We start from the raw sequence: 14,863 nt of genomic DNA on the forward strand, positions 1-14,863 counted from the left end.
CTCTCTCTCTCTCTCTCTCTCTCTCTCTCTCTCTCTCTCTCTCTCTCTCTCTCTCTCTCTCTCTCTCTCTCTCTCTCTCTCTCTCTCTCTCTCTCTCTCTCTCTCCTTATCCACTCCTGAACCCCGCCCCCAACCCTCTTCCTGACCAGCTAATGGCCTGGGCAGGCTGGGGGGTGGCGTGTCGAGAAGACCTCAGTTACCCGAAGTGGTCAGGTGTCCACTCCCCCCCCAATTCCTCCCCCAGTGACTCCTGGCTCCTGCTGACAGTGCCCATCTCTCTGGGAACTGAGAGAGTGGTGGGGAGATAGGAGGGTGAGACCGGAGGCGGGTGGAGGGTCCGGCCAAAGGAAGGACTGGAAGTGACAGAATGGGCAGAGGGCACTGACCAGGGCAGGCGGAGCCAGCTGGGAGAAAGGGAAGCCTATGCTTTCCAGACAGACGCAGGACAGACCAGTTAGCATATACACAAAGTCACATACACAAAAGGACAGGCACCGATGTGGAAGGACAGACATACACACATGCGATCACCCTCTCCACAACAGTCCATCTCCCTCCCTTCAAGCTCCTAACAGTGCCCTCTCACATCCCCTTCCCCCGTCCCACAGATCCTCCCTCCCCTTTTCCTCCTCCAACTCCCCCTCTAGGGGCCTTCCACCTTTTGCCCTGGCTCCTCCCTCTATGGCTCCCTAGCGCCCCTCCCTTCTAGTCCCCCATGCCCTTCCTCCCCAGCTCTCCTCCTTCCCTCCCCCTTCTCTTTCCCTCCTCCTTTCTCCCCTCCTCCCTTCTCCCCCTCTTCCCTTTTCTCTCCCCCTCCCATCTCCTCCCCCCCCAACCCTTTTCTCCCACTTACCATCGCCCATTCTAGGTCCTCTTATCACCTCTCCCCCAATAATTCCCTTCCCCGTCTAGGTGCTCCATGCTCCTCACGCCCCATCCCTAACCCCCTGCCCCTCCCCTTGGAGTGCCTAACCTTCTTTCCCTTCCTCCTCAGTTCCTAACCCCCTGCTCCCCTTCTCCCTCCTCATCCCTCCGGGTTGCCCCTCCCCTCCCCTTCGAGTCCCTAACCCCCTGCCCCTTCCCTTTAACTCTCTAACCCCCCTGCCGTTCTCCTCCCCTCCTCGGAGTTCTTTCCCTCCCTCTCCCTCTCGCTTCTTCCCCTCCCTCTCCGCCCTGACTCTCCCTCTCCCGTCTCGGGGAAGTTTCAGAGCCATCAGTCTGTCCGTCTGTATGTCCGTCGGTGGGTCCGCAGCAGAGCTGCAGGCAGCGGGCGCCATTGTGCGCGGAGCGGAGGGGAGCGGGGAACCCCGGACGCCTGGGTCCGGGGAACGTCTGCTCGCGGGTGTCCCGCCAGGTAAGGAGAGAGGCAGTGCAACTGGCGGCTCGGTCCGCCTTCCCCCCCCCCAGACACACACACGCACCACACACACTCACACACACACGCACGCACATACTGATGACAGCTCCCGGGGGTGGGGGCTGCTTGCAGTGGGGGTGGGGGACGCGTTTCTGACAGGGAGGAGGAAGGGTGTCAGGGAAGTGGGTGTCTGAGGAAGAAGGGCAAGGAATGGGAGAGAAGGAAGGTGGGGATCGGGGTCTGAGCAGAGGGTGAAGGTTGGGGGGGCAGGGGTCTGAGGAAAGAAGGAAGTAGGAGCAGGGATCCGAGGAAAGGGGGAAGGGAGAGGGGGATCAGAAGGGAGAGGAAGAGGGAGGGAATATGAGAAGAGGGGAGGGGGGATGGGATGGGGGGAGAGGTCTGAGGTGGGAGGGGCAAGGGATTAAAGATTGAAAGAGATGGGGGTGGAAGGGAAAGAAGGAAAAGGGTCTAAGGGGGGAGGATATGGGACAGAAAAGTAAGGATGATCTAAGGAGGAGGGGGAGAGAATGAAAGGTGTCCTGGGGGAGGGGCGGGTAATTGGGGGAAGAGAGGGAAGGGTGTCCCCTGGGGGAGAGGCAGGGAATAGAGGTGTGTCACAGAAGAGGAAAAATGTGGGGGAAGGGAGAAGGAAAGGTATTGAGGGGTGGGGGCAAGGGGAAAAATAGGAGGCTGGTGAGGAGGAGAAAGGGGGGAAGAATCTGGGGGTAAGGTCTTTTAAGGTGGAGGGGTGGGGCAGGGATTTAGGGGGGAGAGGAGGGAGTTTGGGAGCAGGGATCTGGAGAGAGGGGGTGGAAGGGTGGGGTCTCAAGAGAGGAAGCAGAGATTCTAAAAGAGAAAGAAAAGGAGGGTGTCTATAGGGGAGGGGGAAGCCAGAAGTCGGAGGGAGGCTGGGATAGGGAGGGCAGATTTCTGGTGGGATTGGGTTGAAGCTAGGTAAGGAAAGGGGGAGAGGAAAAAGGTAAATCTGGTTTGGGAAAGAGAAGACCAGAAGGAAAAAGGTGAAGGGAGACCAAAAAAAAGGAAAGGGTGGGGCATGGGGGGCATATATATAAAGGGGTCTGGAAAGGGAGAAAGCAGAAACCCCCCCAAGGTTAGAGCAAAGGAAGAAAACTGGAGGGTGCAGGGAGATAGCAGGCAGGAAGGGGGAGGGGAAGAGCCTGCCTCTGGGAGGAGGTGGGGAAGGGAAGAGTGAGTATGATAGGAAGGTGTAAGGGAGGCAGGGGGTCAGGGAGGGGAAGGGGCAAAATAGAGGGAGAGAACTGAGAGGGGGAGGGGAGAAAGAAAAAAGGGAGGAGGGAGAAAGACAGGAGAGGAAGGGGGAGAGAGGGGGAAGGGAGAGGAGAGGAAGAGAAATCAGAGAGAGGAGGAGGAGAGAGAAGGGGGAGGGGAGCAGGAGGAGTGTGTAGATTGAGAGGTGGAGAGGCTGGGAGAAGAGAGAAGTAAAGAAAGGAGGAGGAAGAAGGCGAGGGAAGGGAAGAGAAGGGGGAGGGAGGGGAAAGAAGATGGGGGAAGGGAAAGAGGAGGAAGGAAAAAAGGAGGGTGAGAGGAAGAGGGGGAGGGGAGAGAGAAGGCAGTACAGTATAAACTGGTTGAGGGAGAGGGGAAGAGAAAGGAGAGCGGAGGCATGGGATGGGGACCAGAAGGGGAAGGGGAAGGGAAAGGCAGGCTTGGGAAGGTGGGGGAGGGGAGTGAGTACTGCCACCAGAGACAGAAAAAAAGGGAGAGGGTCAGGGGGAGGAGGAGGGAGCCAGAAGGGTTGGTGGAGGCCAGGAGGGGTGGAGGAGGCTGGGGAGGAGCAGGAAGGGGAGGGGAGAGGGAAGAGCAGAGGGGGGCCCACTAGGGGTAGGCCAGGCCAGCCCATCAGCCAGCCAGCCAGCCAGCCGGCAGGCAGGCAAGCAGGCAGGCAGGCAGCCTGAGAGGAGGGGCAGAGGGAGGAGGAGCTGGGGGGAGCCAGCCAGATTCGGGTGAAGGGAGGGAGGGAGGGCGAAAAGGAGGGAGGGAGAGTGAGCAGGAAAGGGGGAAGGCGGGGAGGGGCAGAGGAAAGGCAGCCAGAGAGATTAGAGTAGGGGGAGGGGGAGCCTACCCCAAGGGGGAGGGAAAGGGGGAGGTATTGCCGAGAGAAGGAAAGGGGGAGGTGAAATGAGCCAGCCGGGCTGGGGAGGGGGAGGAAGGAAAAGAAAGGGGAGGGGAATATTCACTGCCACTGGGGAGAAGGAGGGGCAGAGGGTTCTTTGGTTTTGGGGTTGGGGCTGAATCGTAGGGTTTGGGCTGTGAAAGGAAGCTAGAGCCATCTCACACATCCCGTGAAGACCCTATTGGGAGACTATGAGGGAGGGATCTACCCCTCCCCCAATTGTGGTTACCCCTCCCCCCACTACCAGTTGCCCAATAGGACCCAAGAGCTCCCCCCCTCCCTCCCACTAGGCTCCTATTTCACTAGCTCCCAGTGACAGCTGGTAGGGAGCCTGAGCGCCCCATCTCCTCAGCATACTACACACACACACACACACACACACACACACACTCACACACACACACACACACACACACACACACACACAGAGCCTCACCCTGCCTCACCCTGGGATTGGGGGGGGGAGAAGCTGGGCAGAGGCCACCAGAACAGCCCAGAAGGAGGAGCATCCTAGCATAGTCCCAGGGACTCCTTAGTGAGCCATCCTCACAGAATCCCTTTTGCCCTGTGCCTCAGTTTCCCCCAGATATAACCCAGAAAGAACTCCCTTTGACATTTCCACTGAGATCAGTTAGTGTCTGTGAAGGTGTGGGAGGAACCTAAGTACTCTGAGAGCTGAGTGATGCTGCTGGCCTGATGGCAGGGCGATCAGGGAAGCCCTCCGAATGCCAAACATCCCTGCCACTCAGATGGCAATAAGAGCCCAGGTGAAAGGGTAGGGACACTTGGGAGCTAGGAAGGGAACTTTTTACCTCACAGACAGTCCTTCCCAAGGACCCTCTTTCTGTAGAGGTGGCTTTCTCATAAAATCACCATACAATTACTAGCCCTGTGCTGTGTGCTGAGCACTGTGCTAGACCATATGTTTGCGTGGATATACACAGAACTCTATAGTATTGCAACATAACTGCTTTATGTTGTATCCCCTTCCCCCACGAGGAGTAAACACATCTAGGCCAGTCCTGATGGAGGAAAGGGGAGGGAAGGGGATGGGACTGAACGGAGGGGAGGAAAGGGGAGGGGCTCACTAATGCAGCCCAGAGACCTGCCAAACCAAGGCAAGGCTCAGCAGGGACTTGGGTTGGGGAGACAGAGCTGATGTCCATTCGTCTGCCTGTGACAGGATACTCTGCAGGTCAGCCAGAGATGGCCCCACAAATTGAGCCGGGGGACAGGCCTCATGATGCTCAGGAGCAGACAACCCCTTCAGGGGGAGAAGGACCCCCAGGTGCATACTCAGGTAAGACTAGCAGGGGCAGTGAGGTAAGGCAGAGGGAGGAAGGGAAGCAACTGGAAGTGGGAGTGAAGAGTGGAAAGTTCAAGGAACAATATCTGATAATCTTCATTCTGCCCAGTGGTTTGCCTTAGCTCTGGGGCTCCAGCAATTCTGGGGAGCCCCACAATCCTCCCTTACCTGAAGCTTCACTTAAGCTCTAAAGGACCCCCTACTCTCACTACTTGAAACCAGTGGTTTAGTCATCTAGAGCCTGTTCTGGTCAGACAGGCCAGGCTGTATACTGTCCTACTAAAAGCCTTGGTTGGATTGGAACTCCAGGTCCAGTGGAAAGGGTGCTGGATTGGAACTCAGAAGAACTAGGTTTGAGGCCTGGCTTTGCAACCTACCACCGGGGTGACCAAGTCACTGGGCCCCTCTGGGCATCAGACAGATTTCTTCATCAGTAAAATGATGGTGTTGGAACAGGGGTGGGGAACCTTCGGCCTCGAGGTCCCACATGGCCCTTTAGGTCCTCAAGTGCAGTCCTCTGAATTCAAATCGGATTTGTTCTGTAAAGTTTGGATTCAGTCAAAGGGCTGCACTTGAGGAGCTAAAGGGTCACGTGCGGCCTCGAGGCCGCAGGTTCCCTACTCCTGGACTAGGACTTTAAGGTCCCTTCTAGTTCTAATCTCTGAACTATGATCTTTGTCCCTGACATTCCCTCTGCTACCTGTAGTCAGCCAGGGAGCCCCAAAGACTCCTACCCTCACTCCATACTTATTTTCTTTGGTCCCTGCAGAGCCACATTAGTCTCTTTAATAAAATCAGACCTGTCTTCTTCCAGGGTCCCTGATTCCCAAACCTGAAGATGTTTTCCAGAGTGAACAAGGGGAAGAACAGAGCACTGCAGAACAAGGAGGTGGACCCCAAAAAACAGAGCCTGATGGCTCCTGCCCAGGTGAGCTTAAGCCCCTGTCCCTTCCACCCTTTCTTGTAACCCAGAGTTAAATAAACCCTCCTCCCAGTAACCATACATATCTCTCTAGGAAAGATCATTGAAATTCCACTGTCTTAGAAACTGGTAATTACAGGGCAGTGACCCTAAAGGAAAAAATAAGCAAACCCTGACCTTCCCCTAGGATCCCCTCGGGCCTTCCCCAACAATGGAAATCTTCCCCTTTCTCCTCCCACTGCTCCATTCAGTGGCCTGCCCTCAGAGAGTTTGCCATCCAATCAGGTGGAAAGAGTGTAAATTAATTTGAGGTGGCTGCGTTAAGTGCCAAGTGCTAAAGAAAATAAATACAACAGGAATTCAAAGGGATATTACTTTATTTTGATGCAATGGGAAGCTAGTTTTTCACTACTACTTAATCATTATACACTTGCTGAATATTTTTTGCTAAGGCTGTCCACACTACGTGATCACACACACACACACACACACACACACACACACACACACACACAGAGTCAGCAGCAGCTATCCTTGGCCCCTAACTCTCTCATTCCACAAGGCCAATCATTCACCAGGCCCTTTACTGACATGCATCCCCTTTTCTCCCTTCCCACTGCCATCACCCTTATGTCTGTCTGCCTGATGTCTCTTCTTTCATCTAACAAAGCTACTACACCTGCGGAATACTGGGCCAGTCTAAGTGTTACACTAACTAATGTGGGGGGTGCACGGGGAGCAGCAGACACCATCTTTGCCCTCCAGGAGCTTGAAATGCAGTCTGAGTGAAAAGATACAGATGCAGAAAAAGTTAATACAAGTCAACAGCATGCTAAATGACACACAAAATATGTAGGATGGGATTTCAGAGGGAGATTATTTTGAATGCAATAGGAAGTCATTGAATGTTTTTGAATAAACAAGTGACATAATTAAAAATAGCATTTTAGGAAGAGTAACTCAGTAGCTCTCTTTTGGATGGATAGTCTATATATGCAACAGTGAATTCAATTCAGTGACTATCTAGGAAAGGGAATAAGCAATTATATCGCTCCTACTGTGTGCCAGGCACTTTACAAATATTACCTTATTTGGTCCTCACCACGATGCAAGGTAGTTATTGTTATTATCCCCATTTTACAGATGAGAAACTGAAGCAGATGTTAAGTGACTTGCTCAGGTTCACACAGCCAATAAGTGTCTCAGCGAAGATTTAAGCTGTTACTGGCTGCAGGCCCAGCTGTGTATAAACTTCAACATCTAGCTGCCTTTACTAAGTGCCTACTCTGTGCCAAGCACTGCTTGAGGCATGGGAATACAAAGACACCCTCCCCAACTCCCCTCAAAAAGCCAGTAACTGTCTAATCTAGATAAGTATAATGCAGGATAGGGAATAAATAATCCTTGGGGTTCATATTTGGCTGTAAGGTTTGCAAAGCATTTTGTCCACCATTTGAGCCTCACAACAACCCAGATGATGAAACAAAGTCTTGAAATGACTAAGTGATTTGGCTGGGTCATTCAGCATTAGAGGCTGGTTTCGAACTCAGATCTTTCCTACCTCCTAGGCTGGCAAACTGTTATGCCAGGAGATCAGATAAAGAGCTCCAGGAGTATTTATAAAGATAGAGAGCCCTAATAGCTGGGAGAATCACAAAAGGCTTACTGGAACAGGTACCACCTCAGTTTAGCCTTGAATGAAGGTTAAAGTTCTGAAAGGCTGAGATGAAAAGGGTGATAAGCAATAAAAAGTTTAGGCTTAGACTAGGGTGGTAGCAGTAGGAACAGGAAGGACAAGGAGAAAGGTGAAATAATATTATTTATTATAGCTCTTACTATGTGCCAGGCAATAATACATTACAAATAAAAAAAAAATAATAGTACCAAGTACTTTACAATTTTTATCTCATTTGATCCTCACAACAACCCTGGAACATAGGTGCTCTTATTATCTCCATTTTACAGTTAAAGAAACTGAGGCAAACGGGGGTTAGTAGCTTGCCCAGCTATTAAGTGTCTGAGGCTGAGTTTTAAATTCAGACCTAGTGCTCTTTCTACTTCACCACCTAGCTGCCCCCCAAATCAACATGACTTAGTAAAGGGGAGATGAAGAAACAGGGAAAAATCAAATTTGGCTCCCATGTTTCAAGCCTGAATAAGTGATAGAAAGGTAATGCCTTTTACAGAAATAGAAGGTTAGTAGGGGGAGAGCAGATTTTTCAGTAAAGATGAGTTTAGAGTAAAGACAGGACCTAATAGGTGGAAATGTTGGAGTTGACAGAAGCACAATAATGTAGTATCTGGGATGCCAAGGGAGAAGAGTTCCAAGAAGGGGAGGTCATCAATGTCAGATGCTACAGACAGGTCAAGGGAATGTGGACTGAAAAAAGGACTCCGGATTTGTCGATGACGTCATTGGTGACCATGTAGAGAATAGTTTTATTAGACAGGATGAGGAGGACAGAACAGGGTGGAGTTTGAGGAAAAATTGGTGGTGAAGGAGTAGAAGAACACTGTATAGACCACTCCTTGGAAAAGTCTATTGCATACATTTATGCAGCTAGTAAGTATCAGAGCACCTAGGAATCCAGGTCTTCCTGAGTGCAAATTCTGCTCTTACCACAGAAAAAGACTTTAGAAATCACCTGGTCAAATAGTGCCCAACCAGAGGGCCACAGACACATTGAGAGAAGGGATATGAAATATACTATACATATACATATAATCTCATTAAATGACTCAATACAATAAATAAGCAGTCATACCTTCTGTGAACATAACGTCTTGCACGCATGTATTATTATTTTCCAAATGTTCCTAGATTTTGTTGTGATTAAATGCAAATTCATTTAAAAGCAAAACAAAAGAAAAGTCTGTCTGACATCAGAACTCAGATCTAGGCACTGACTCCTCTTGCTCCAACAATGAGGATACTTTGAGGCAGCTAGGTGGCCTAGTGACTACAGTGGTAGTCCTAGAGTCAGGAAAACCTGAGTTCAAATCTGGATTCAGACACTTACTACTTTGTGACCCTGAGCAAGTAACTTAATCTCTGTCTCAAGTTTCTTCTGTTTTAAAATGGAGATCATAACAGCACCCACCTCACGAGGTTGTTGTAAAGATCAAAGGAGGCAAAAGCAATACTGGTGGACTGGAGGTGCAGAATGAGGTACAGGGTGTCAAACATTAATGAATTAGTTAATTCTCTTACAAGAATGTTGGGGTGGGGGGGAGACTACTAGAAAATGATAGCAATGTAAAAAAAAAGTCAGTAAAACATCAAAAAAAAAAGTCTGTCTGAAAGTCTCAGTTCCTTGTCTTAATTTTCTAGAAGACTGGATGATCCGAAAGGTGAAGGTGGAGGATGAGGACCAGGGAGAGGAAGAGGAGGCTGCATGGCCCCAACACCTCCCCCAGTTACTTCCCTGCGGCCCCTTCCTGCCAGCCGACCTGGGACCTCTGGCGGCTGTGGCCACCGCCTGTAAGCTGGAGCCTGGAGCTCCGGCGCCTCTGAGTGGGCTGGCTCTGGCATCTTGGCCCCAGGTTCTGGAGAAACCTTACGGCTGTGGGGAATGCGAACGACGCTTCCGGGACCAGCTGACCCTTCGGCTACACCAGAGGCTGCACCGGGGCGAGGGCCCGTGTGCTTGCCCAGATTGCGGCCGCAGCTTCTCTCAGCGCACCCACCTGCTGGCCCACCTGCGCAGCCACCGGGGCGAGCGCCCCTTTCCGTGCCCGGAATGCGGTAAGCGCTTTAGCAAGAAGGCTCACCTGACCCGCCACCTCCGCACGCACACTGGGGAGAGACCCTACCCCTGCGAGGAATGCGGGAAGCGCTTCAGCCAAAAGATCCACCTGGGCTCCCACCAGAAAACGCATACTGGAGAGAGGCCCTTCCCCTGCGCCGAGTGTGAAAAGCGCTTTCGCAAGAAGACGCATCTGATCCGCCACCAGCGCATCCATACGGGTGAGCGACCCTACCAGTGCACCGAGTGCGGCCGCAGTTTCACGCACAAGCAGCACCTGGTGCGCCACCGGCGGGTGCACGCAGCAGGCCCTGCCCCACCTCCACCTCCGCAGCCGCAGAGCACTGACCCCTTGTGCCAGGACGAGTCCACGGCCTCTGCAGGGCCCAAGGCCTTCCCTTGCGCAGACTGCGGAAAGGACGTCGGCTGGAAGAAGAACCTGGTTTCGCACCAGCGGGTGCACCGAGGGAACCGACCCTTCGGGTTCTCAGAGCGCGCGCGGGGCCAGGGTGAGCGGCGCCCCCCCGGGGCAGCGGCGGCGGCCCACGCAGCCATCAAAGCCTTTGCCTGCACTCACTGCGGGAAAAGCTTCAGCCAGCGTCCAGGGCTGGTGGCACACCAGCGGACCCACGCTGGCGAGCGGCCCTTCCGCTGTCCAGACTGCGGGCGCGGTTTCTCCCACGGGCAGCACCTGACAAGGCACCGACGCGTGCACACGGGCGAACGTCCCTTTGCCTGTACCCAGTGTGGCCGTCGCTTCGGCTCCCGCCCCAACCTTGCCGCCCACACCAAGGTGCACAGCGGCGCCCGGCCCTTTGCCTGTGCCCAGTGTGGTCGGGGCTTTAGCCGCAAGTCACACCTAGGCCGTCACCAGGCAGTACACACCGGGAGCCGCCCCCACGCCTGTACCGTCTGCTCTCGCTGCTTCAGTTCTAAAACCAATCTGATACGCCATCAGGCAGTCCACACCGGCTCCCGCCCTTTCCCCTGCTCGCAGTGCGGCAAGAGCTTCAGTCGCAAGACCCATCTGGCCCGGCACCAGCGCACCCATGGTGAAATCTCTCATCTTGACCCCAGCTTGCAAAGTCCAACCTGGCCTGTCCCCACAATGCCTGCCCCAACACCACTTTTCCTCTGAATGGAAGAGAGCTCTATCCCTCTTCAGCCAGGTTTCTGTCTAGCCCCTCAGCACCCTCTCTCACCTAACTGCTGGTCAGGTCCCTTGCGGTTTTTATCTCCATTCTGACTGCTCTCCTTTTACTGCTCAAAGGCTCCCATACTGCTTCCCCTCCTTTGGACTCCTTGTCCACCTTCAGTTTTTCAATATAACACCTCTGTTCTGTGTCTCAGCCTCCTGCAGCTACCCTTCACCCCCACCACTCTCCTTCCTTCTCTCTCGACCTGCTGGATGCTTGAGTGAGGATGACCGAAAGAGAATCGCTTTCAGACTCAGGTCTGCATATGTAAAATGAGGGGGTTAGACTGAATGAACTCTAAGGTTCTTTTCTATCTGGAACATTCTACATCAACATGGAGCCTTGGGTGTTGGGGGATGGAAGTGACTTAACTGACCAAAGGAGACTGGAGAGCCAGGCTGAACCATATGGGGAGACTACCCAACTCGGAGGGAATGAAGAACAGAATACACTCCCTACTAGTTGCTCTTCCTGCCTTCTTCACTATCCTTCAGAGCTGTAGGACTCTCCCCTCCCCCTCAAAAAAGGGGGCAGGAGTCTGTTCCAAAAAGAGGGGAGGATAGTCACCTGTGTATTTGATGTGTCATTAAAAATAAAATCTGAAAGCTTTGGGGCTGTAAGATTGGTGGGTGCTGGGACTTTCTTGCCTTGGCCAATGAAGGGGTGGGGAAAATTGGGCCACCTATTGGATAGGTAGCTCCCTGGGCTTCTCCTGACCTCCTCTGTGAGCCTTCAGGTTCTCAGATAATGGTATTTTTCTTGCAAAACACTAAGAGTCAAGCAGAGTAGGACAGTCCCTTCACTCACCATAGTACTTACTCCATTCCCTTGCATCCCAGAAAGCAAGAACAACCCAGCCACTTAGCAAAATCATACAATTTGAAATTTGCTCATTTACTAAGCCTAGATAATAGCTGGCCAGCTTTCCTTCCCGCTCCTCTTTTAGCAGATGGTAAAGATTAAAAGATGGGAAATGCCAAGGGAGAGTCTCTGTGGATATAGGAGGCCCTTTTCATCTTTGACTGTAGCAGTATCAACCAGTTATCAGAGCTCTGTACCTTGGGTCTCTATGCCCCATCCTGGAATTCTTCCAAGGCCCCTCCCCCCCACCTCTGACCCAGTTTTGCCACCTGACTCTAGCTCAGTGTGGAGCACAGAGGAGGAAGGAGGAAGAAGGCTCCAATATCTGTTGTTTCCAGCCCAAGTGTCCCAAACTTTTGCTCCTCCTAGATGGGCAGTGCTCACTCCCAGAGCCTCTGCTTCTCAGACAGAAAAGGTGATTTGGAACCAATGGGCTAACAAAAGTGGAGCAGAAAAGACAGCTAACTTTTACAGGGTATGAGGACAAAACAACAGGACTGATAGTTGAACAAGCAGAGAAAAATTTAGATAATTATGAATGCTATCACCTTAAAGTAGATCCCACAGGGAGCTAGACACTAATTCCGAGGATGGGGTCATTGATCAAAACATCTTTGAAACATATCTTGGAGTTACTTCAGAGTATGGGTGGTGTGTGTGTGTGTGTGTGTGTGTGTGTGTGTGTGTGTGTGTGAGAGAGAGATCTAGAACTCCAAGTGACTTCTAGTCCAATCCCCTCATTCTGTAGATGAAATTGAGTAACTTGCCCAAGGTCAAACAGGTCAGAGGCAGGATTTGAACTTGGGTCCTCCAGAGCCAATGCTCTTGCCACTGTACAACCATGCCTCCTGAATAACCTCAATGTTTGTAAATCTTCAGCCTCTGAGGACAGTTGTGGTGTGTTTCAATTTTTAAACAGCCAAGAAAAATCTTTTGGAGCCACAGTGGGTAAATAAAATAAATGATCTAACTAGGTAAGTTTTTTTTGTTTGGGTTTTTTTGGTTTTGTTTGTTTGTTTTGTTTGTAATCAACAAGATAATAGCCATAAAGTAAGGATACATTTTTTTTCTCCTATGGCTCCTAAATTGGTAACTGAAGATAGTTCTACAAGAGGGGTTTCTTGCTTTAAGTGGAGGCAACATTGCTGGCTTAGGTGTGTAACTTCCCGAAGTAACAACTTTAATACTCAGATTTGCATATATAAATTCTGGTATGTTTGTTAGACATGCCCAGTATAAGGGGGAGAAGAATAATAGCCTTGGTGTCAGAAAGACCTGGGTTCAAATCCCGTCTCTGCCACTTAGTAGCTGTGTAGTCACAGCCAAATCACTTTACCTCTGTCAAGGCAACTCTCAAAACCACAGTTACAGTGGTCAGTACTGGACCTGGAGTCAGAAAGACCTGAGTTCAAATTCTGCCTTACATATGTAATACCTGTGTGACCCTGAAAAAGTTACTCAATATCTTGGCATTTGTTTCCTCTTCTATAAAATGAGGAAGTTGGACTCATTGCCCTCTATGTCTCTTCTGGCCCTAACTCAGTAATGCTATAAGAACCATAAGGCAAAGTTCCAATCCTCAAGGAGCCCACAACATGGGTGGGAATACTAGACTAAAACAGGCAAGTTCCAATCCTCAAGGAGCCCACAACATGGGTGGGAATACTAGACTAAAACACAGATAACAATCAGAGTAGCTAGTTCAACATAATGTTTAAGTTTGTATGATGTATTTTTCAAATGTAATAGGAAGTTAGAGAAGGGCAAAGTTGGTGAAATCAAGGACGGCACTGTGGATGAGGAGAGCCTTGAGCTGGGCTTCTGGAAGGGTGAGATAGGTATGGAGGATGACTAAGTCTTTCCTGCCTCTTGCCACTCCATGAGACTCCTCATTCCTTCACTCCTCAGCTACTTCTTAACCCCTCTTTTCCTTCAATTCCCCTCTCTTTGATCATACTCCCTAGTCTTTCCTAATAGTTCTGCCAGACTGTTTTCAAGTCTCCATCTTACAGACAAGAAATCTGACAAACAAACCAAATTCCTTACCCATCAAGATTTCTGTTGTGATGTCATAAGCCCAGTCACCACTAAATTACCATTTTTGTCAAGACTGTAAAAGCTAACAACAACTAAGCCCCAGACTCCCTCACAAATTCATTGGTGGCCATTACCACTTTCAACCTCAGTATCTCTTAAGGGTTCCTTGCTTATCTTAGCTTCTTTTTTCACCAACTTACATAGCTTAGGGAGTGTGATACAGTGGGCAAAATGCTGGAGTTGGAGTCAGGGGATCTGCATTTGAATCCAGGGTCTGCTTCTAGCTACCTATATAATCTCTGGGCCTCAGTTCTTTATCTATAAAATGAAGGGGTCAGGGATGAGATGGCCCCCAAAGCCCCTTCAAATCCTCTATGATCTTTCCATTTGCCCCAGTCCTGGGCAAAGCAGTTGGGGGAGAGCAAAAGAATGCTTTTCCCACTTTGTCTCAGAGACAAAGCCACAAAAGTAGGCATTGAGGTCACTGCCAGTTGTCTACATGAAGATCCTTTTTCTCTGCTAGTAAGAGACAGGCCTATGGTAGTAGACTGGAGGCTGGGGTATGGTGAGCTAACCAGAAGGAAGCAAAATCCCTAGAGTCAGGGCCTGAGGAATAAAATGGGGAGTTTTGCTCACGTTTAATACCATAAACCTGAACCAAGATATTCAGTGGCCCAAAGGACCAGACCCCTCAGTGAATCAGGACTTATACCCTGTTCCACTTGAAGGAAGAGGAATATTCATTCGATGATTAGTTGACAAGCTCTTATGAAGGCCTTAGTCAAAAGAAAAACCAATAACAACAAAGAAACATTTGTGGGAGATGCCCTGGCATCAGTACACTTTCAGCTAAATCTGTGTCTTCTCCGCTCCGGCACTGGACAATGAGAGCTCATGCTCAGAGTGTTCCTAATCCCACAAAATTTCTGCAATATTCCCAAACAAAAAGGGCAAATTCAGAAGGGTTTGCTAGAGTCTAAAAACTAAAACCACAAAGAGGGCTTTAATTAAAATGTTGGTCACTTAATGAATTTTTATAAAGTGCCAAGTACACACTCACCCCTGAACTAGGCCTGTAGAGGATACAACAGCTGACATCTGTATAGCACCATTTTAAATTTTATTTTATTCCAATTAACACAATTTTATTTTCTCTCCCTCTCCCATTGAGGAAAAAAAAAAGAATCCAAACCCTTATAACAAATATGCATTTATATGGCACTTTGAAGTTTGGAAGACATTTTACACATATTATCTTATTTGGCCCAAATTAATTTTGTATT

At 50.4% G+C, this 14,863-nt stretch overlaps 1 protein-coding gene across 3 annotated transcripts; it reads left to right on the forward strand.

The window, feature by feature from the left end:
• The first annotated feature begins 85 nt into the window (after positions 1-85).
• ZNF467 (zinc finger protein 467) lies at positions 86-11,302 on the forward strand. 3 transcript variants are annotated; one of them, XM_020977921.2, is made up of 4 exons: positions 86-1,354; positions 4,696-4,812; positions 5,633-5,746; positions 9,075-11,302. In XM_020977921.2, the coding sequence occupies exons 1-4, from the start codon at positions 1,231-1,233 to the stop codon at positions 10,622-10,624; spliced, it is 1,905 nt and encodes a 634-aa protein (XP_020833580.1). In that variant the 5' UTR covers positions 86-1,230; the 3' UTR covers positions 10,625-11,302. The 3 variants fall into 3 exon arrangements, with proteins under 3 accessions (XP_020833580.1, XP_020833579.1, XP_020833581.1); XM_020977920.2 differs by having other exon boundaries at positions 87-1,354; positions 9,072-11,302; XM_020977922.2 differs by lacking the exon at positions 86-1,354 and adding an exon at positions 3,827-4,279 and having other exon boundaries at positions 9,072-11,302.
• The last annotated feature ends 3,561 nt before the right edge of the window (positions 11,303-14,863 follow it).

Source organism: Phascolarctos cinereus, unplaced genomic scaffold (assembly GCF_003287225.1).
Source record: "Phascolarctos cinereus isolate Bilbo 61053 unplaced genomic scaffold, phaCin_HiC Scaffold_1;HRSCAF=81, whole genome shotgun sequence".
Lineage (NCBI taxonomy): Eukaryota > Metazoa > Chordata > Mammalia > Diprotodontia > Phascolarctidae > Phascolarctos > Phascolarctos cinereus.